A 23,919-nucleotide genomic window follows, 5' to 3' on the forward strand; every position below is an offset into this window, starting at 1 on the left:
TCGCTAACTCCTTGTTATTGTTTCTGTTGAAAATTTTAGTCCCACGTTAATATTACAAGCAAATAGGTATGCTGAGACTCCTATTCACTAATAATTTATTATTCCATTACATTTTATTCAATTAAGAAGACATAATTATATTTAAGTATACAGATTTATTATTGGTTAATAAAATCTTAATAAATGTGTTTTAGGTCGATTCAATAAAGATGATATCTTTTATTTCATATTCTTTAAATGAGCACTTAGTTTTTGTACAGTATTCGCAGCGCTGATATGTTACAAACGATAATCTGTTTCTTCTAGTGTACTTCTGCAATTTAATAACGGTAAAATTAATTAAATAATACATACATACATATATATATAACAATTGAAATAACAAAAATACGTACATCTCTTTGAAGTGTAATTTTTCTGCTGTTAGTGCAAGTTTCCTAATATTTCGAATAGTGCAGGCGGCTGCGATTTGCACTTCCGGGTCATTTGATCCCACCAAACGTAGCACATGCTGTAAATTTTTAATATAAATATATATCAACAATTGTAGAACACGTAGAAATTATAGGATAAATGGCTTTAGGCCGTCTTAAATAAAAACCTTGTATAAATCTGTTGAAGAATTTTGACGAAACATTATTATTAACTTATATTTCTTAATATCGCACGGTTTTCATCTTAATAATCGAAATACTTTTTATGGGGGAAATATTACTGTACATACTACTGTACATACCTTTATAACACCGGCAGAGTGCATGGTGATGCAGTTCATGGGCTCTTTACTTAAATGATACGCGGCTATGCAAACTCCCCTGAGAACATTTGTATTTTTGCTAGTCATGTAATCAATTAATGGGGCAACCGCGTGCAATCGACCAAATTTAGCATTATTCTCCCCCCATTCGCAGCAATGAGCTATGGCCAAGGTCAAATTTGCACGCAAATCTTCATTTTCCTAAAAGAGGGTAAAATATTAAATTGAAATAAAGCATAAATATATTGATTATTAAATTAAATAGTTCTAAATATTCAGGGGTTTAGTAAAATGTCGTTATTTCTATGTGTTAAGAATTACTTGAATAAGAAATTTGAATCAGTTTATTTTCGGACAAAAAGAATAATAAAATATGTTAATGAACTTGAAATTATAGATAAAAGCGTGCAAAAATCTTAGGAAATTTATTTACTGTTTGGATTTACTGGATTCTCTCTCTCTCTCTCTCTCTCTCTCTCTCTCTCTCTCTCTCTCTCTTTCTCTCTCTCTCTCTCTCTCTCTCTCTCTCTCTCTCTCTCTCTATATATTTTACATAACAATAAAAACGTGATGATCATTTGAACAAAAAATGATTTGAAACAAAATTAAGAAAAAAAAAAACGTAATAAGAAAATATCATTCCCAATCTCAAAATATTTTAACGAAATACTTCCATTAGTACAACACATAAATTCTAATTATCACTTAATATCTGATCTGTAATATGTTAACATGCTTCCTTCTTCTTAAACTAGAAAGATTGACCCTTTGAAAGAATCTCAAAAAATGCCAAAAGAATTGTTCAAATTCTTTGGATATTCTGCAGGAAAGAAGAAAGAAAAGTTGTAGCGCCGAATAAAGATCGCAAAAATTACCGTGGGCACAAGATTCGCCAGTTTCTCCACTACTCCATGATCGCTGAGAATACCCAAGTTTTCCGGGTCCGTAGCGATTCCGGCAATAGTGGCACATACCGCGCTCAGTACTTCAGTATTGGTACTTTCAAGAAGACTGACTGTAAGCTCCAATCCACCTACAAATGCCCGTACCATTTCCGGAGAGTCTTTGGCATATTTGATACAAGATACCAATGCGAGGCAGGAGTTTCTTTTGATTACGTCACTAGGATGTTTCAGCAATGACCAGACTAATCGAACACCATCATTGATGTGCTCTGGATCGTTGATGATGTCCATGCATTGTTCATTTTGCGCGCACTCCTTTATCACCAATGGTATGTTCTCCAATAAAGGCTCGTACGTAGAGCTTAATAATTTGATCTACACAGTGATTTAGATCTTATTAATATTATTGCCATATGTTGACGATGATCATACTTGTTGGACCACGAATGATTTTTCAAATATATTACAGGAGAATTGAATGGCATTTTTCTTTTCTTTTAATGTGCATATCATAATATATCTCATTCTACTTTTGTATAGATTATATACAGTTCAAAACTGTGCATTTTCTAGCTCATATTTGAAATTAACTTCAAGTTAAAATCTCAAAAGTACAAACTTTCTAAAAGAATTCTAAAGAAATTCTAAAAGAAGAATCAAATTGAAATGGATGCCATGAATTTTGCGTTTACTTTGTTATGTATCTATTACGTTGCTTCTCCGTTTCTTTCTAATACTTTTTCAGCTACTGTAACTCAAATCTACAGTGTACGTACGAGAGAAAACTTTATGGGATAATTCAAGAAACAAAGACGAAATCGCCCTTAAAATATTAAATCGGAGGATTAAAACGAAGATAATGGCCACTTTAAAGTAGCAAATAGAGATCAGAGATACTCAGAAGTACCGAAGGGTATTAAGAGCCAAGATTAGGAAAATAATGATAATACCTCTCATTACAGATAAAGAAACAACTATAAACAGCTAAAACCTGTAATCCATATTTTAATTTAACATATTAAATTCAGTAGAGCGACGAGATAAAAAATATTTCCATAAAGAGAAATAAATATAGAATCACCAGATTTGGCAGACCATCGTTGATCCTCAGAACGTCTCTGTTAACAGGATCTTTGCAACATTCCGCCAATGCTCCTACAACATTCGCCTGCACGTCATCATCCTCGTGTTCTTCTAAAAATGGTACTAAAGCAGCGACCAAACCATTTTGATTGAATCTTATTACGTTCTCTGGACTTATAGCACATTTCCATATTCCGCCTGTGACTGCAGCTAACAATTGTTTATTAGCCCGGACTTCTTCGCATTGTAAAAGCTTACACAATACATCCAAGCCAGATGTTTGGCGAACCATGTCCCTGGCGATTTTGTTTGTTCCACATTTGAATATCGCCAGAGCGCAATTTTCCTTCAACTTAATATTGTCACTTTGCAGGTGTCGTACAACGTCACAGATAATATCTGTGGTCTCGAACGCTTTGCGAAATACGTTCTGTAATCGTGAAGGAATTATCGATGGACATATGTAAGTTGATAAATGTTTTATAAATGTTTAGATAAGGATTTGCTTATTATCTGGTTTATCGCAAATATATAAACAGCATTTGTACAATAGTATCAATCTTGATAATAGATAATATGTTGAACATTGATAAGAAATATTGGTAATATTGAATATTGATGAGAAACAAAAGATAATTGTTATATAATAATTCCGTTTATACTGGAAAAGTTATACTAGAAAATTTGATATATTATATCATATAAAATATACCACTCACATAAACATATCATATAAAACATGCATCGAAATTCGTAAATTAAAACACTTAAGTAAAAATATAATAAAATCGAGTTAAAAGAATTAAAGATCGAAAATATTTGAAATTTTAGTATTCGCAGATTGCAAATCAGGTATTTTGACTTTTATCGTGGAATATTACCGGAAATTCTCAAATATCCACGTTTGGAATAACAGTTTAACATTTAAATTTCATTTACCTTAATTGCACATTGTTGAACAGCTCCCATCATCGGTACTACAAGAGAAGTGTGATGTGATTTCAGGAAACGTTCCATGAGCTTCACCACCCCAAACTTGTGAAGTACGTCTCTCACTTTGGGACTACTGCTCAGAGAATCTAAAACTTTGGCACAGCCTATGGCAACCGCAACTAATTCCTTGTTAGTTTCGTTCAACTCATTGTACGGTGTTCGAAGAATAGAATCTGGTACGTCCATCACATCTAACTATTAAAGGTTACAATTTTTTTATGATAGAAAATCTTCGTTATGCGATTATTTCGTTGATGATATGCAAAGAATTCCAAAAAATTTGTCAGAGGCTTCATAAGAAATTTCGCAAATAATTTCATCGATCACGAGATTAAAAAGTTGAATAAATATTTAAGAAATTATAAATTGATTAAGAAAGCTTACAATGAGAGGTATGCCGTCTCGAATTCGTATTTGTTTCCTTGCTTTCCTAATTCGTGCAACAATAGCCATAGTCTCTGCAGCTAAAACCTTCGCAACAATAGAATAGGACGTCAATATAAAAATTATTCTTATTATTTTTATGCCATTCAGTCGTATCTTTAAATTAATGTAACTTATTTTGTATTGAGCTTTATTGGAAACGAATCTTGTTAATTCATTTTGTGAATGAATTTTTCATTAGATTTGTTCAAAAAAGTGTACTATCATTATTATTGTAGGAGAGGAATAAAATTGTAAATGTTCTTGTGCAAATGAACGATCAGTGAAGTATAAGAAAGTATACTGAACGAGCGAAGAACTAACTTGAATGTCTCTAGCTGGATGCTTTAACATTTGAATCAACGGTGTTACAATACCAAGATCGATTAGGTGCCGTCGCATTTCTGTAGATGACACGATCTGGAGTAAAACCGACAGGGAGCCATTCTGGCATTTTAAATCTCTCGTTTCGAGTAGATTCACCAGAATCTCCAGACCTCCCATCTCTCGAATCGCCTTTTGTATGATCTGTTATCGTAGAAAATTAAAGGTGCATTTTATTTGTCCTGTTTTATTAACTCTAATTATGAAGTATATCGTTGGAAAATTTGAATTTCTAATTGTTTTTAATTAATACATTAAGAATTTCTATGAGAAAGTCCTCCCCCTGTTTCTTTCTCCATTATTTCATTCTGGATTATTTAATAAAAATAATAATAAAAAATTACATTATTTAATATAAAATAAATGAAATAAATTTAATATAAATGTAATCGATAGTCAAAGTAGATTCTTAGTTTTCTAGTAGTTTGCATCTCCGGCATTACGATATACAATTAATTTTCATTCTAAATTTTAAATTCTTCGACGTGTGAATTCATCGAATCTTCGCTTGGAAATTTTGTGCTTAATAATTACAATTATAATTATATGGAATAAAAACTAAGGGAATTACCCTATTGGTCAGATCATAATCTTTTAAAAGACAGACAGCCACCATAGTTGCGGTTTGATTACCCGCTTTCATGTATCTGATAAGCTTCTGTATGTGCCAAAACTCTGATGGCACTTCCGGAGCTTCATCCTGCACGTATCTTACTTCATCGTCACTTTCTGATTCAGGTTCGTCATCTGTACTTTCTTCCTCCTGTTTTTCGCTGATGTAACGGACTCGAGGACCGAATGGCTGTCCAGTGACTGCTGATATTAGTGGCTTCGATGGTTCTTCCGGTTCGATTACTTCCAGCATATCCGGCTCGATTCTTTATTCGAAAAAAAAGAAAAAGAAAAATTGAGAAAATCAAAATGAAATGTCATAATTGTAGATCGTTGAAATAAAATCATAGGTCTCTTTAATTAAACGATTAAACGCATAATGCAATTATTTAATTACGAAATATCGTGATATTATGGATACTTACATATGTTAAATACTAAGGCTGTGAGAGAAAAAATATTAAAAAACAAATAACTCTGTGAAATGACGGCTCTGGAACAAAAGGTATTAAAAAATAAGTAGAAGCATGAGTGTTGCAAACGTTATATAAAATTTGTTTTAGCACTTTGATACGTTACAAAATGAAAATGAAATATTTATGAGATGATTGAGATTATAAGACGTATCGTTTTTTATGTACTCGGAAACTTATTTCATTTTTCAATTATTAGTTTATCAGGTTTGATAATAAATAAGTAATCAATCGTCATTTACCTCCAAGTATTTTTATAGACACGTTAATATAGTACAATACTATATAGTTAAACACTATAATTTATGTTTGAAGTACAGTGATTCTAAACTTACGTTGGTGGCGGTTCGATGGATATTTTTTTCACATCTTTTTTCCGTTTCGGTGGCATAATCTTCTATTTCTGACTACAAGGAACGATTAAAACGTTGAATACCTTGTTTCGTGTAGATAGGATAAAGTACCCTCTTTGTTTTGGGCACTTGGATTAAGAAATTTGTTAAGCTCTTTGCGCACGCAGCTATCGATCAAACAATTCATTACTATACACAGCCCATGTAGGCATCTGTTCTGCGAATGATATAAGATTAATTTTATTTAATTTCCCTTCTTATGATACTTATTTACACGTCTAAATACTTATGTGTATATATATTGTAAATGTGCTTTAGTTAGCAACTTCTTCCAGAATCTCTATCAAAAGATGTATTTTCTTTTTAAATATCTACGACGGGCATTTTTAATTTCATTTAGTTAAATTACATACTTAGTATTACAATACAAAAAATTGATCACTCGCTGGATCGATCAAATCGTTGTTTACTGACCTGAATAAATCGATTAATCGGACACATTTTTGTTGTATCCTCTTTTATATACGTACATACTACGAGGGACAAACAAAGGGAAAATAAAATCGGAAAATTTAAAGCTATGTACATTTCTACAGCGCGTATACAGAAATGGGCGATATATTAAAGTATAAACTCACATGACAGATATATGACGTTGAAATTATTCAGTGTAAAATATTCTGAACGTAGCAGTACTTTGCCATACGATATTTATTTTTCGTTTAAATGACAGTTTCGTTTCGATTCTTCGCGTTCAGTCGATAACGTTCCAGGTTAATCGTGTCAATTGAGATTTACAAATGACAGAGTGAACATAAAAGCATTGATTGTCCGTCATTCTAAATTCTAAGTTAAAATTCTACAAAATTCCGGTCCATGTGTTCACTAATATCGAAACAAATATTTTCAGAAGACATATATTCAAACACAATAATGTATAATCATAGTTGATGCTAAAAGGACCAAATATCTGACCAAATATCGTTTTACACAACTAATTAGATCGATGTAGAAGCATACGATGCACGTGACGTAAGCGTAAGGTAAGCGTAATAAATAAAATTAAGGGTGTTTTACTGTTTGATCTTTGGGAAACTGAATTTTGTTGTATTTTTTAAACTCTTATAGCTTCAAAATGAAAACCCTGGAGAATGTGGCAAGTAGCGGCTAAGATTTACATTTTTGAATTATTAGCTTTTTTATTTCATTCTATTTACTGTTGCAGCCAAACTCATCGTAACTAAGAATCTTCGGATTCTTTTATCTCGCAATGTGTATCGTATCGTATCGTGTATGTAAGTCGTAAGTCATTTTTCCAAGAGAGCGCGTTCTACGGTATATAATACTGCCAATTTGTCTATTTCTTTTTAGCAAAATTTACAATGTTACTGAAACATAGATAAATACAGTTTTTGCAAAATGTAAAATGCTAATTAAAAGGATTGTATGGATCATTAGTAAAAAAAAGAATCTAATAATACGAGTCACTTTAAATGTTACAGAATGAAGAACTTTATGGAAAAAGGTTGAAGTACGGAAAATCTAAAAGCGGTTTGTAAAATTGCTAAGAAAATCAAATGTTCCGTATACACATATATGCTACTCCATTTTCAGTGGTGTTGCTTTTAATATCCTTGTCAATATGGCTTTGTATATGCCGCTGGGGATTTCGGTATAATTTGAAAGACCGTGAAGTAATTAATTACTTATATAAGATTATAATGCTGTTAAAGTATCTTTAATTATCGTAATTGTGTTTTATACTTTTTAAATTAAATGGATGGACACAGATTAATAACACTTATATAAACAACTTACACGTACAGATTTTATCCTGTTTAATTTTATACTTCATCGTCATTACTATGTTGAACATGCTCTTTTTGGGTCATATGCGATTTTATTGCGAACGTCCACGAGGAGTTAAGAATTAAGAACCCCATACTGTAACTGGTAAAAGCAATAATATTTATAAATATATATTATTCATGCTCTTTTTAGTTGATTTTTATTGAAAGGATAAAAAATGAAGAAATTGATTAATATTTTAATATACGTAAGAGAATATATTACACATTAAAGTTTTTACGAAATGTATTATTACTTTATAGCCACAGCATCGATTATCACAGTACTTTTATTATCTTAAATCGTTAATCGATCAAGAAATATTTTCTTTATATTGTTATGAAAATCAAGGAATATTTTAATTGAAAGTAATTCATCTAATAATGTAAATAAATAGAGCATTCAAATGAACCGCGCTTAGGAACTGAATACGTCGATGTATCGAAACGGTATACTTACATAGGTTATGTTCACAATAGGTGATTGTATGCTTATAATTATTTTAAATCTTTCTGAATAACTATACGTGTTTAATCAAAATTCAAGGTATTGTATCAAATGATCTACTTGATTAATACTGAAATTAATTTAAATGATAAACACAAACAATACTTTTAACATTTTTAATACATTACTAACCTATAAGTGTAGTGTTATTTAAATTCAACATAATTATTGAGATAAAATATATATTATTAAAGAAATTATATTGGAATAAGTTAATGTCATATGTTTATTACTTACTTTTGTTTTATAATATCCATTTTATGTTAGTGAATACTTTTATATTATATGTATTAATATATTTTAATCTCATTGTAGAAGATAATTAAAATGCATATGCAAATGCAACGATTGATATAATAAACAAAGAAAATATTAATAAAGGACTAATTCTGGATATCTTTTTCAGATGGGAATGCGTAGACATGCTCAATTTCTTGCTCGGACAGTTATGATTCAAGATAATAATGTAGAAAAAGCTTCTCGTTTGTTAAATAATATATTGTCAAAAGAAGGTATTTTTGAACAATTTAGACGTACTAGATATTATGAAAAACCTACCCAAGCAAGAAGGAGGATTAATTTTGAAATATGTAAAGCTATTTATGCTGAGGACATGAATAGAAAAGTTCAGTTTATTTTAAGAAAAAATAGAGAAAATCCATATCCTGGCTCTGACTAAACTGTAATTATGTTTTAATTAAGTGTCTTGTATAATTCTAAAGTCATCTGTAAATTTGTATGCATATAATATAGTGGTAAATATCCTTACTTTATGTGTATTCTGTATAACTGGTTAAAAGACGTTAAATAAATTACAAACCTACGCCGTCGGTATGTCAGAAGCTGATACACAAAGTTCCATTTAATGTCACGTCTATTTTATCCTTAGCCAGTTATATCATCGCATTTGTATCTCGTTTATGGTCATATGTCATATATTATTTCATGCTGAATCGGTAACGTCAGAAATTACACAAAAAATTACAAAAAAAAAGTTCAGAAGACGCGGAATAAGATGATACATTGGATATTACATCAGCTTGTATTTCTTGTATTAAACTACAGTTTCAAATAAATTGTATCTAAAAAGGAATACATATACATATAATCCAAAGTACGATTTGTGTCGTGGCGCCATCCTATGAACTACTTGAACCACTGATTTCTTTAAAACTTGATGGATAAGGGTCACTTTTCTGTTTGTGAAATTTTTTAAACAATTTTCATCTCTGGTATAATAGATATCATTTTCATTTTAAAATTAATTATAAAGAATTTTTCAGTGTATTAATGGAAAAACAAAATGTCGTTAAGATACACTGTAATTTCATAATTATCGATTTAAAAGGATATGAGATACGATATAAACAGGGACCAGCTTCTTTTGTGGTATAAATTATAAATACCATTTCTTAAAAATTTTGCCAAAAAATTGATATACAAAATTTTTAAAACAATAATAAAATCTCCTAATAAATATTCCAACACTCTGATTAATTCAAAGGAAAAGAAAATGTAACATGTGATAACATAGGTAAGCAGAGACTATTTCAAGTAAATAACATTTGTAGCTTAATCCAGACATTTCCATGTAGGTAATATTCCTAGCTTCGTACGGAATAATTTTGCTTCAACGTACAGAGTATCGGAAATTTGAATATCAATTTGCATTAAGGTGATAATATCGCGTCATACTGTCCTAAGTGACGTAGAACCATTTTGTAGATTTAAGAAAACAGGTTGATTTAAAATTCGTTTCCTACAATTTTTTAAGGGTTCATCATTTAACATTTATCCTTATTTTTATATATTGTTTCTTATCCAAAGTTACGAGATGAGAAATTTATGAAAATTAAATGAAATATAATACCAAAAATATCGTAAGCTACGTTGCAACTAATTTTATAAAGAATTTGAAGTATATCGAACAAATATTATCAAAGGTGCCAGAGTAAACAGCATGTTTTTGACAGATATTTTCAACGTTGTTTTCAACGTTGTAACTTCATTGACTGTTCGAATTTCAAAAAAACCTTTTACCGTAGTATTCTAGGTAGCACGTGAAACCAAACAATATATATATATTTCCAATTTCTCACATTTACAAGATGCTATACTGTATTAATCCTGTGACGTGTAACTAGAAATGACGAGTTTTGTCGTTTTTTAAATTTACATTTGTTTACAGTACTCAAGAAAATTACGTGTGTATTACAATGGTAAGCGTTAACAGTAAGCGTAATCTAGTTCTCATGGAAAATCACTTCTGGCTTTTTTTAATAACGCTGCATTGTTCTTTAACGAGAATAGTTGAGCTAGTTATCGTTGGTTGCAATTGAAGCGATCTTGATATAATTTGCGAATCGATTAGCAAGTTGCAACTTGCAACTCATCGAAAGTGAAATGTAATGAAGCAGAAAGTTATCTTTCTCGGTATTATTTAGAGTTACAACATAAAACCTTAAAGATAGATCGAATATGTTTGGATGTAATTGTCTAAAATTAAATCAGTATTTTCTTAATGATCTTAAAACAACGTAATCGTACGAAACGTGCACACACGCAAACATAGGAAAGTGACAATCGTATTAAATTTCTTAACGTTATTTCTCCTTTATTATTAAGATTAAATGCTTGTAAAATTAAAAATGAAGTTTCTTTACTTAATGAATACATTATCTATAATGAGTGATATGAATCGGAATAAATTGTGCGATCTGTATTAATTAAAATAAAGAAAATAATAATACACAGTATATAGAACATAACCAGTAATTACGCGTAATATCTAATGTGTAACGTGTAATGATACAATAACAGATGTGTATATAAGGAAGGAGATACGAATGAAGTAATAATGTTTATCAGTTTATACGTAAAACGCAATTATAGTTTGATTTGTTTATGAGGAACGTTCACTTGCTTGCGTCTTGCACGTATATTGGCAAAATAGTTTATTATTCAAGAGTAATAAGACTACGTGTATATGTCTGCTATCTTGAAATATACTTTCTTCAGTAGTCTGTATATTTTCTGCTAGGGCCTAGATCCACATTTAGAACGTTGGTAATAAGAACGTAAACGTACCCGTGACGCGCATGATGGATTATGAATCGCCCTAAATCTTAAATTTTCTCGTAACCTGTTATTGAGAATCCGATTATGTGAATTAAACAGAGGGCAATTCTAAAATATAATCTTTTAAATAATTCAGTAAACCTATCGTGATATTTTATGGCTCTAAAATCTATGTTTCTGTGAGTATGTTTAGAGTTTAAAAAGTCTTTAATTTTTATAATTTACGTTTCTCAAAATGCAATTTGTTTAATTTCCCTGAGGAAATGTTTGGAAAAAAATAGAAGATAAGCCATTTTACGATGTAAGATCTCAAGTAATATTTTCATGTTAATATAAGAAGTTACGGTGAGTTCATTAAAAAGGAGAAATGTCGTTCGTGCGTTATGTATCTATATCGGTCTTCTGCAAAAACATAGTCTGCGATGGTAAAACTTTCTCCAAGTAGTGCACCATTTTTCCTAAGTAATTTTCGTTATCTTTACTTTGGAAAGAACTTTAATCTAGTTTTTGAAATCATCTCACGAACTTCAGGTTCTCGACTAAAAAGATCGTGAAATACAAAATTTTATTTCGCTTATTTTTGTTTTATGTTTCATTGATTCTTTGCTTCCACTGTATAAATATCTTGGCGTGTACAATAATTAACTTCTGATACGATAAGTACGTAAATAATTTTGCAGTTTACAAGAAAAAAAAAAAAAATTCACCATAGTAGAAAGAGGACAAAACTCTCATTGTAATATGACGGACGCATTAAGAAAAAATGATTAGGAGATTTTACGTAATCAAAAGATACGGGAAATTATTCGACTAAAATAATCTGAATAATGACTTTTTTTGTCCTGTCTACGCTGGTATTCCTGTTTTTCCTTCTTGCTAGGGAACTTGGCACCACTATCCATTCATTTTTGCTATGTATTCAATTTTCGCCAAGTTGGCGAATTCATTGCCAAGAAAACCGACAAAACGTTTTGTCTTTGCTCTGGTTTCAGCACGCGAAGTAGAAAACACGGAGAACGAAGACGGAGCTTGTAAAAAACAATTCAACGAAATTTGTCCTCTTGGATGACAAGCGCGGATTAGGAAGTCAAGACGTGAAACGACGAATACTTTTATTAAAATTAAAAAGTTCTAAAAAAGAAAGTTAGAAACTGAAGGATAAAATTATATATCTTATATATATATAATCTTATATATCTTATATATCTTATATATCTTATATATTATATAATCGATAGATTATATATCTCTTTTTCTTCCAACCGGTTTATTTATTTGCATTTTTTATAGATTATCTTCTGACGGTCTACAGACTGTCAGAATTAGAATTTACAAGTCGTTCTAAGAAAAACAATTTTGCGCGCACATTTTACGATCAAATGTTTATCAAAGTGACGCACTAACTGTTTACAATCCGTAATTTCCTCGATAGAATCGCTCATTCAGATACGAATTTCATTTATGCGATTTGAAGAAAGGAAAATGTACAGAACGCGCGTGATACACATTATTTATGTAAAATATCCGAGGTATACTAAATATAGTAAATATATATATATATATATATAATATAGTTACGATATTTAGCGAGTGAAACAAATCTTTGCTTCGATCTTTCTGTCTTTTGTCGAATTTTCAGAAATATGAATTTGCATTTTGGTATAATCAGTAATAAATTATTATTAAGAAAGGATCGATCGATGACAATGAGATTCAAATGCAGAAACGGGGAAAGAACTATAATAGATTCTGTATAAGAGCAGACGAGAAAAACCGTGAATCGCGCGGACAAGCGGAAGAAACTACGAAACAAACAATTTACAGAAGAATGCAGGGAGATTGAACGAGAAAAATAGTTAACTAAACTAACTAGCAATTAATTGGAATTTAATAAGAATTAATTAAAATTGATGAGATTTTCGAGTATATTTCAAGTATCTCGAAATACTGAAATTACTTTTAAACTTTTGTATTTATGAATAGATATATCGATTGGCACATATTGTACGGTACTGTACCGTATGGAGCAGCCCGGAAAGTTCGTTTCGATTTACATTTCGATTCTCAGGTTTTTCGGTGAGAAAATTTTCAATATGATATTTCATGTCGAGAAAATTCCATAGAAAACGAAACGAATTTTCCAGGCAACCCGATATTTATATATTGATTTTATTGGCTGTGCCAATAAATGATCAAAATATAGAAAGCAACAGCCAGATTTATCTATCGTCGTGTTTCATAAAAAGTCGGTCACATTGCATGGTATAACGATGTCAACTGACAATTGGTGAGTCAGAGCGTGAGCGTGAAAATTGGCAAGTCGAGGATTTGAAGATGGATAAGGGAGAAGCGGAGGGTAGTGTGCAAACGGACCGATATAGAGAGTATGAAGAAACGAAATGGATAGTTTCCCGAGAGAGAAATAGAAAGAGAGAGAGAATTCCAGTTCCAGGCAAACTGTCTTGCCAGCAGTTCGAAGATAGTTTCGGTCCAGATTCCTCGGAGTTAGGCCAAACCGCGTTTCCAACCAAAACGTCCACTGTTTTCAACGGAGTCGCTTCTCCACGTTGACTTCGAAACGAGCTTCTTCCGAATGCTGAGCGTTGGATTTCCTGCGTAATCAATTCAACGAATACGATGGTTCCTCTTCTTTTCTAATTGTTATTTGTATCAGACGTTTGTATCGGTAGACTTTATTCGATTACACGACAATTTTTCGCTAATGTTCGTTTCAATGATAGAAATTGCTTTTTCCTTCTAACAAGTAAGTTGAATCTTGATACAAGATTTTAGAAATACCATGGTTTCCATGTGCAATGAGCAAATGATATTAGTAAATTAAGAGATTGTATTATTTAGCAATCGCAGTTTGTAGAATTCCTTTGTATAAACTGTTTTCGCAATTTCGCAAGTTAAAGTAAGAAAATACGACGAATTAACAGAATGCGTGAACATTATCCATAATCCATCCATCGTCAGCAAAGGAAATTATTAATCTGTCGAAATTTGTGAAAATTTTGCAAATAATCTTTTACAACTCGCGTTGCTGTTGTACAATGAACACTTGAGAAAAAGAGAATGAAGTATTGGTCAATAATTTTTTAATTATTGTTTACGGCTGTTGTGTTGGCTTGCATGCAATTAGCTAATTTGCAATGTATAAGATCTACTGGAAATGCTTCATTTGCTTTACTATTACATAAGAGAATTTATTAGAATTATTAGTACGACATTTTCGTAAATTATGGTATTTTATTAATATTAACAAGTTAATTATGCAAGAGTCCTGTGTGGTTATTTTAAGTAGTATTTTAAGTAGTAGATAGGATTCCAAACTCTGGGTATAGGTACAGTTACGTGCTGTTACATAATATACATTACTGTTTCTCTTTTATTTAATTCCTACAAATGTTTTCGAATGGAAATTTATTCTTCTGTGTGTTTCTATATACACATATCATATGCATATGTATATGTCTATGTATACGTTATATAAATGTTAATTCTTATAACGATGTGTTTGTTTTACATAAATATTTTCATGCATTAATTCCAAATGGATTTTAGTGTTTGAGTTACAAAAATGTCAGCTTTTACGTAAGAGAATTGCAAACGTATTTTTAAGAATTTACACAGAATATCATAACTTAAATTTATTCCGAAAATACTTAGTAATGCTAGAAACTTTTACCTACCTTAGAAATAACGACGAAGTATATTTTTCATACTTTTCCTTGTATATTCTTCTGTTCCAAGATTTTTTCACTTCCTGTTCAATATTCATGATTGTGACTGATTTGAAGGCGTCGATAGATATGTAACGCCAGGCCTATAATTTGTACATACATCCGTGACATATATATGGTTAATGATCCTACTCATTCATGTTGTGAAAAATTGGCAAATTGATAGGCTCCCATACATTGTGTATGTCAATTCGTAATATCGTTTGCAGAATATTTGATTCTGTTTATTTCTCAATTGCTTCTTTTATTTGTAAAACTAAACCCCTTTGTTATTCGTTAAGGTAACACAATGAAAAGATTGTAACTTGCGATAAGACTATGAAGGAAATACGCTTTACATATTTTTTCAAAGTACAATCTTGAGATTCCTCGTTTTCTATCAATCGAGGCAAAAACGAATAGAATTTCCTATATTGCTGGAATTTCCCAAATTATTGTTTTTGAATTTCAGCCACTCTAAACATTTGAATAGATAAAAATTACTGCAAGATTTATCGCCGTGAGCTTCACTTGATTAAACAGCCTAGTCAAAAGTGTCAGAAACAAGATTTCCGGGAAGGAAGACCGTGAGACAGATTTTCAACCGAGGCGGCAATCCGAACGCTCTTCTAACTTTTAGAGCGCTTCGTTGTGAAGCGATTACTCTAGTCCGTCAGCTCATGAATACCATTCGTTAGGCGTACATGAGGAGAGCAAAAGGAATCGTCGCGTATATCGTAAGGGGAAGGTTGAAAATTGCTTCGAAGCGCACGATTAACGTGGCAAGATCCGTCTTTAAATATGCCAATTCGATGGAGGACTTCGTTTATGACTGAAATACCGGCGAATCGCGCGCGTGTTTCTTGAAACTGGGACCTAACCCCGCTATAACGAGGTCGAACTTGAAGCAACAATCTCGTTTTGCAACTTGTTGCAGCTGTTCGTATCGTACTAAGGGAATTAGAATCGGAAGATCCGATATCCTTTATCCGAGTTTCCAAATAATAAGCAATAGAGGATTATAAGAGTTTGAAGTAGAACTCGTTCTTTGCGTTAAGGACGAAGAGATGCTGGGGGAATTAGAATAGAAAAGTAAAAAGATCTGATCTTATCGGTGTTTCTAAGTAACGAAGAATAAATAATTACGAGGCTTTAAAATAGGAACATCTTTCTTTACATAGAAGATATAGGGTTGTTAAGAGAGAATGAAATCGAAGAATGAAGTAAATCTGATTTCTACTATGAAAATTGTATCGATACGGCGTATAGCATGTAGTATCGTATAAATTGGTTTTTAGAATATAAAATTCTAGGGTTGTCGAATAGAATCCTCTTTTTATGTATGTGGAATATTGGGGCAACTGAAACTGTAGGAGAATGTAAATCTCATTTCTTCCATCGAAATATTCAAATACATCGTGATTTTTCAATTTTCAGAGTAGAAAATTATAAGGGGTGCGAATAGAATTCTTGTTCGACACATAGGAAATGTTAAAAGGATTGGGATTGAAAAGTAAAATAAAACGAAATACATAGCGTCAAAGTAATAGATTATGTTAGTTATTATAAATTAGTTTCTTCAAAGATTATAAAGATGGGATACTAGCACACTAAAATATAACAAATGGATATGGAGATGTTGTCTTCTGTATATGCGATAATAATAATAGTGATCATTGCTAAACTTCTGTTAATCGATTACACGAAGAAATAGGTGAAAATAGATGTTTAAAATTGTATTAATTATAATCACTACAGTTCGAAATGGACTCTCGAGATAGAAATATCAAAAATATTTTTTTAACATTTCACGATTCACAGTTAACGATTGATTAAGTATTAATAGGTTCGGCATTTTCAGTATTATATTTTTAACAGTATTTTCGGACTCGGTAAATGATTCTATACGAGTTTAGAATTAGATAACACTTAGGGCGCAATTTTAAAATAACGACGATTCAATGAGTACAATTTATAAATGAATCACATTTTAAAACGAAAGCTTCGACTATTCGTAATTTCCAATCCTCGAAAACTAATTTCAATCTGCTCTCAGGAAATTGAAAGACAAAAATATCGTGTAATCTTCCGCTACTAAAAAGAGCGCAATTGAGAAATGACAATCCCTGTCTGGGAAGAATGCAGAGCAGAGAACGGAACGATTTCACCAAACAGAAGTTCGATTAAACGAACGATAGAGGAAGGAATTGGGGAAAAAACCAATCTGCAAAGCGTTAGATTTCAGCTTCCTGAAATGTATTCTGCTGAAAGATCAAAGAGTCCTCTTGCAAATATCAGTTGGTTCCGCTAGAACAACCGCACTTTCAATCATTAAACCTGCCAGGCGATATCGTCGATTACTACACGTAGAAACTCATCATTAAACGTGTGGAAAAGATCCGCTATTCTGCACAATTTGCTTGTAATCTGTGAACGATTGCTGGTATCAAAGGTGCTCTTTACAAAGCGCAACTGATGTTAATTTTATTCGTTTTCTCTGTTTGGGTTATATCATTGGCAATATCGTTACAAAAATTTATTGATTTTAAAATTACCAAAAAAAAAAAAAAGAAATTATATTTTAATCTTCATTTAAATCTTCTTCTGTGTTGATTATTAAATTCGAATTATCAAAGATTCTTTGATGGTTTTCGTTCAAATTGCAAATTATCTTCTCGAGTTGCTTTACTTCTATCTATGCTGAAATTACGTGTTTTTAGAATCGAACGTCGCTAATTAAATATCATATTCACGAATTTATTACTTTCGTATATTGGTCTTTTCCTTTTAGAGGATGTTTTTAGTACAGTTCTGCTAATATAATTTCAAAATAAAAACTACTCGTTATACTTATAGACTTATACTATTTACAGGACAGAAAATAAAAGTAAATAAAATACAATCGTCAATGTAACAATGTAACGAATTAACAGCTTATGGATGCTTCTTCTAAATTGAAGAAAATTAGAAGAAAGTATAATCCCGGAAAGAAGAAGGAAGAATATCCATCATTGATTTAACGATAAAAGATTCTAACGAGATAGAAACCTAATAAGAAATTATAATACACGTAGTGAATAGAAAATGAGTATTTTTAGAATTAAAAATTACCGAATGCACTGAACGTGAATTATTTAAAACGAAAACACCGTGCCTCTAAAAGTCAAATTTTTCAAGTTGTTTTCGGGGCCCATGACGAAAAGTTGTACGCTGTTTGTGACGCTTGAAATGATTTAACGGGGACTGGGCCGGATAGAAAGAAGCTTCCACCGCGCTAGACAGGCAGGATATCAAAAAACTTTCAGGACAATATCTTTATCTCGGACGAGATATTCGCGTAGTTCTTTAAAAAAGTTCACAAGTTGGAATTAACCGGTACTTTATGACTGACTCTCTTTACACGACAAACACACTCGCAGTTCGTAAATCACTGGGAATTTAATGCGGCTGTTTTCACATCACGATACTGCACGGAGTTTAACACGGAGTAGACACTGTTTAATCAATTTGATCGACAGTTACTTTAGAACGCGCTATTTGCCATCTTGATATTTCTGTGAAATTCTTAACGAAATTCTGATGAAATTCCTCTTTAAGCTTCAAATTATTCAACATATTTACTTTAATATAGAAGAGTGACACATATCAAGGATCGTTAGTATCAAGATATCCGCGAAAATTCGGTTTCTATTTAGTCAAATTATATTATTTAAAAAGAAGAATGTTACAATTAAAGAACTTGTTTTATTGGTAAAGAATAAAAGAATTGAATAGAATTCAAAGACCATTGACTGAATTGCGAAAGAATGATGTAACACTTTGTTATCGCTAAATAATTATTATAAGACAGACCGCTGCGATGCATTTCAGAAAAAATTCACGTGCTCTAGCTGTAACCTGTCTTTCCCTAACGTTATCAATTCCTTTGTACGACACTTATCAAACTTTGTTCTTTTCTTCGTCGTTTAATAGTAGGTTAGATATAACTTTTATCATAAAATTAATCATACAATGGCATCACCATTAATGACGAAATGTTCTTTTATCGGTAAGCATGTGTCATTAAAAAGCCATTAACGAGAGTGTAATTCTTTCACTGTTCTTATTTCTAATATTCTGTTTCAGGCCAGTGAAAAGTAGAGTACTATATTATTCAGAAATATCACGTAGCAAGAAAAATTTCACATGATCACTCTTTTATATCCAGCATATAAAATGTTACATCGATATTCAACTGTTTTATCATTTGTACAAAAACAACATGACTTTACACTTCTTTATTATTTATTTATTTGTTTATTATGTACAATTTTCAATCGTACATATAAATAAAAAATCTGGTATTATATCAGTAGCACATTTGATACGATTTAAATAATAGAACAGCAACAACAACAACAATAATATACAGAAAAAATATTCAATCCTATATAAAAGTGAACAAATTTTCATTTATCATTCAACTTACAGCCTTATTTTTGTCTATTTTATTTTGCAAATGATGAGGCATGCAATAAAGTTTGACTCGATTTTTCGTATGTATTGGTATATAAATATCAATATTTTATTTACAAATCCATTCTCGTGTCATTTTCTCTTTTTATTAATGAAATTCTTAAATAAGTGTTGTACGTTTGCAACAATGCAAAATAAGTTTTTCATTAATAACAAGAACATTCCAGAAGCGATAACTATTACCGATAAGATTTATAGAACATCACAGTTTCAAGAATCGTATGACTGGCTTTTTTGAAAGTGAATGAACGAAAGCCACTCTTGTGCCCCCCTCCACTGATGTCATTTATTATTTACGTAATACATCGTGTGATCCTAACGTGATTGGTTCGCTGCAACTTCGCCTCACCTGATGATTTCGCTAGGAAAGATATCACGCAATGTCACGTACATACATTTGAATGAGCTTGAATTACAAATAAATATATATATGTACCTTTCTTGATAATTAGACAGTTGAACTGATAGCTACTGCTTACACGTCAACGCACATGTCACGAAACAGGTAATATTATGCAAAATTATGCAGAACGTGAATTTACAAGAAAGATGTAAAAAGTGATTCATTTAATTTCAAAGATAAATTTGATAAGAACAAATTCTACAGCTTTTATCTCAAGGATAGGAACAGCTGAACTGTCCACGGGTAAAAGAGCGAATGTCAGTTTTAACACATTTTCGTATGCTCTCGTGTATGCTCCTTATCACTGGCTACGTCGTATTGCGAATTAAAATTTTTCGCATTTCACCGTAGCTATAAAAGTTTGACGCGTAGAAAGAAAAATGGATGCTTTTCATTTTTTACAGTTTAATGTGTTATATATCACTTGAAATTACAAGTAAAAGTTGAAAATCACGTAGAGTAAAATGGTGTTTTATCTCGATAATTATTTTGAAATAGAGTTTGAAAATTTGTCAATCATAGTGGAACTTGGCTCATTCCGGACAGAACGGGAGGAAATAATCAAGAGGAGGTTAAATTACACGCGAAAAGAAATGAAAAATATCGACTACAACTTTTTCATAAGACGCTTTGTCTTCGAGAAAAATAAATTTCAAACGCGCATACCAAACCAGTTTTTAACTACACATGTTCGAACTTTCTTGTCTTGATCCCTACATTTATTTGACGAAGTTCATTACTGTATTAAGTAAGTGTTATTAATTTGTTACTGTATGTCACTGTTTATGAGCGCAAAGTTTCTTCGCCTCTATTCATTTTCATACTAAAGCATTTATATTAGGTTGTCCTATAAAAGTTTCATTCGTTTTATGAGGAAATAACGGACGCACAACGTTTTTTGTTTTATATTATTTTGTTGAATTATGTACGATCCATTTTGTTCTGTTGAGATAAACACCGTGACATTTCACGTTTGATTTCATGTTTGTATGAAGGTGTATCGTTGTAAAAAATACGTTTGAGAAAGAAAGACACTTTCCGGACAATCTACTATGTATATATAGACGTTTGAAACGATACAATACATTTTATCTTATAATACTATACATTTTTATATTGCTCTAGAAATTTTCTATTAATTTCTTTTATAATGTGCGTATTTAATTATTCTACGTGCAAAAATAAGTCGAAAAAATAGAATAAAGTTCGTAGTTTCAGGTCTCGTTTTCGAGGAAATCAAGTTTGAAAACTCGTCGAATACATGTGCACTCAGCTAACTTTCGATTGAACGCGTTTAGTGCGGTTGTCAACGAAGTGTCAACGACTCCCAATGCAAACTCGATTTTCTCGAAAACGAAATGCCAAACAAAAAAATTTCATTCTGCGTTTCCTACTTATTTTTGTACACAGGATAATTTCCATTCTGGAACATCCTGCTCATATCATAATAAAATATATACATAAATACATACGTACAGGGTGGAGCAGCAACTAGAATCACTTCGATTAATGAGCAATTAATGATTTTGAAGAAAAATGTTTCAAATAAAAGTTGGATGAGATAGGAGGACACATGGAGGACACATGAAGTTTGTTTCTTTACGCATATCGATAAATATTTTTTATTAAACTCATTGCTTAATCGAAGTGGTTCTAGTTAGGTATTCCATTTTGTTTAATATATGAAATCAGTATGTACATAATAAATCTGCATAAGAAGTATAGATAGATACAAAATTTTCAACTTATGTCTGAAATATAATGAAAATAAATGACAAGGAAGGGAATCTTTTCAAATTTATCTCTAAAAATCAATTCAATAACTGTGTTAACCTCATAATTATTTAGAAGATTTTTTGAAATTCATATAATTCAAAGATTGCATGATCCAAAAAAAAAAAATCAATACATCTATCAATCTATCAATTTATCATATGCTTTCTCTGCGGTTAAGAAACAAAAACTATTGATAACGCTATTTATTCTTTAACACTAGAACAATACTGGCCTTTAATGTATATATATCTAAATATATTACACACACACAGAGTCAAAAAATGTGAGATACATATTTACACACACCCTTATTTTCCAATGAGTCGTTTTTTAATCAGGTTCTACGCTTCATTCTCATAATATTAAATTTTTGTAATCATGTGCAACTACGTATACTGCTGTATACTACTACTACTGTATACTACTAAAAGAAATTTCATAATATACTGGTCCCTAATAAATTGGTATGTAAATGTTGTAAGAAACACAATGGTACGCAAATATATGTTGTAGCCATTGCAATTAATCAGAATTAAAGCAATGTGGCAAAAATAAACAAGTATATATAATCACGTTTCCAGCTTAATTAAAAGTAAACATTGATGGTACCAAAAACACGGTTACATGTCTTTAATAATTACTGAAATCAAAGATTTGATACCAGCCGTTCTCACTGGTTTGGCAGTTCTGGTGTTAACACGATGCTAATTTGAATATCGCATATTACGAGATCCGTCCTAGCTTCTGGTAGTAGCCAGCGGCACTTCCAGCCGCACCGTGTCATCGCATCCCGTCCTGGTAATTCGGTAATTTTTTCTTCTCAACAACGACTCGAAACCTCTAATTGCGGAATTGGTTGTCCATGAAATTACTCGGACGCATTAGTTGCATATGTAAATGTACACGGTGGTTAAAGTAGATGTTACAAATTAACGTAGCGGTCGCGTAATTAACAAGTACCGGTCGTGGTAAAATCAGAGAAAGGGAAGAGCGGCATAAACAAGTGAAATGATAAAGTAATTACTCTTAAAGCAGCTGCGGCCGAAATTAATGCGCGCCACGGGAAAAAATAAAAATCGAATTTGAAATTATCTTGCACGTGATTCGAAATATTTGACGACCACGGAACAAATTAATTTTTGTGGAAACTAATTATTTGTCGCGTTTTAACAGGGCACGATTTCGCGAGACTGCTTTCGAGTATTAGTTGTGTTTTTCCGCGTATTGCGCGTGTTTTTCAATAACGAAAAGTTTGGCATTACGAGCAATGAATATTTATATTGATACACCGCCCGGCCAAGTGTGTTAGATTCAATTAGATAAAATTTTATTTTATTTATCGCTTTACGCTATAGAGCACGTATAATTTGCATAAAATAACAGATTCATAATAAAGTAACTTGGAAGTAAAAGCAGTAAAAAGCGTTCAACTTATAACTAGATCGTGGAATTGACTACGACCAGCATTTGTATGGAAATTCATATTTTTGATACTACAATTAAGAGTGGATCCTCGGCGGAGAATTGTTTTACCTATCAAATATTATAAGAAGCGTTATACTTTGAGTACTTTATATATTTTGTCATATTACGTGGATTTTGTGCAATTTTCTGTTTTCAAATTTCCTAGGAATACAGAGCAATTCGTAATCTACTTGCAACAAATGTCAATAAGTGTACGTGCGTAAATATCAATAGTACGTTTCGTTTGCTACGTTCGATGTGAGAAAAAGTATAGAAAAATAGAATGAGTGCAAACTTCATGTACACAAATTTATTTATCGAGAAATTAGCGATTCGTAGTATGTAACAAAGAATTACGTTCCGTTGCGTGAACATTTAATAAAACAATGTCATGGATTATAACAAAATGAAATTTCTTAATAACAAAATGGAATCAATATTAATCTGAAATCATCAATTCAAATATTCTGCTTCATTCTTTCACGCTTTCGAGCTTATTTTGCACCGTATGTGTTAAATTATTTCTTAGCCGTATAATCTATATACTGTGGAAATGTATTTAATAATTCGTTATTGACATTATATTTTGAATATATTTCTCAATATTCTGAATCTTTCTT

At 31.3% G+C, this 23,919-nt stretch overlaps 2 protein-coding genes across 5 annotated transcripts; one reads left to right on the top strand and one right to left on the bottom strand.

Moving 5' to 3' along the window:
* Positions 1–135: 135 nt before the first annotated feature.
* LOC126920870 (armadillo repeat-containing protein gudu) lies at positions 136–8,669 on the bottom strand. Of its 4 annotated transcripts, none has more exons than XM_050731761.1 (12): positions 8,576–8,669; positions 7,808–7,927; positions 5,966–6,200; positions 5,117–5,423; positions 4,486–4,689; positions 4,123–4,209; positions 3,685–3,933; positions 2,744–3,175; positions 1,633–2,037; positions 737–958; positions 396–511; positions 136–313 (listed from the first exon to the last, which is right to left on the bottom strand). In XM_050731761.1, exons 3-12 carry the CDS (start codon positions 6,019–6,021, stop codon positions 280–282), a joined length of 2,112 nt encoding a protein of 703 aa, XP_050587718.1. In that variant the 5' UTR covers positions 6,022–6,200; positions 7,808–7,927; positions 8,576–8,669; the 3' UTR covers positions 136–279. The 4 variants fall into 4 exon arrangements, with proteins under 4 accessions (XP_050587718.1, XP_050587713.1, XP_050587721.1 ...); XM_050731756.1 differs by having other exon boundaries at positions 7,802–7,927; XM_050731764.1 differs by lacking the exons at positions 7,808–7,927; positions 8,576–8,669 and adding an exon at positions 5,583–5,650 and having other exon boundaries at positions 5,966–6,826.
* Positions 8,225–9,193, top strand: LOC126920920 (28S ribosomal protein S21, mitochondrial). Its single transcript, XM_050731927.1, has 2 exons — positions 8,225–8,377; positions 8,745–9,193. Exon 2 carries the CDS (start codon positions 8,745–8,747, stop codon positions 9,015–9,017), a length of 273 nt encoding a protein of 90 aa, XP_050587884.1. The 5' UTR covers positions 8,225–8,377; the 3' UTR covers positions 9,018–9,193.
* The last annotated feature ends 14,726 nt before the right edge of the window (positions 9,194–23,919 follow it).

The sequence above is a fragment of the Bombus affinis genome, chromosome 1 (assembly GCF_024516045.1).
Source record: "Bombus affinis isolate iyBomAffi1 chromosome 1, iyBomAffi1.2, whole genome shotgun sequence".
Taxonomy (NCBI): domain Eukaryota; kingdom Metazoa; phylum Arthropoda; class Insecta; order Hymenoptera; family Apidae; genus Bombus; species Bombus affinis.

What these genes read in the sequence shown, in the direction of transcription:
- LOC126920870 (XM_050731761.1), bottom strand. Translation starts at nt 6,021, where the DNA reads ATGCCACCGAAACGGAAAAAAGATGTGAAAAAAATATCCATCGAACCG. An exon ending in TCCATCGAACCGCCACCAAC is followed by an intron (nt 5,424 to 5,965) that starts GTAAGTTTAGAA and finishes TTTCGAATAAAG; the next exon opens with AATCGAGCCGGATATGCTGG. An exon ending in ACGATGGTCTGCCAAATCTG is followed by an intron (nt 2,038 to 2,743) that starts GTGATTCTATAT and finishes ATCACTGTGTAG; the next exon opens with ATCAAATTATTAAGCTCTAC.
- LOC126920920 (XM_050731927.1), top strand. Translation starts at nt 8,745, where the DNA reads ATGGGAATGCGTAGACATGCTCAATTTCTTGCTCGGACAGTTATGATT.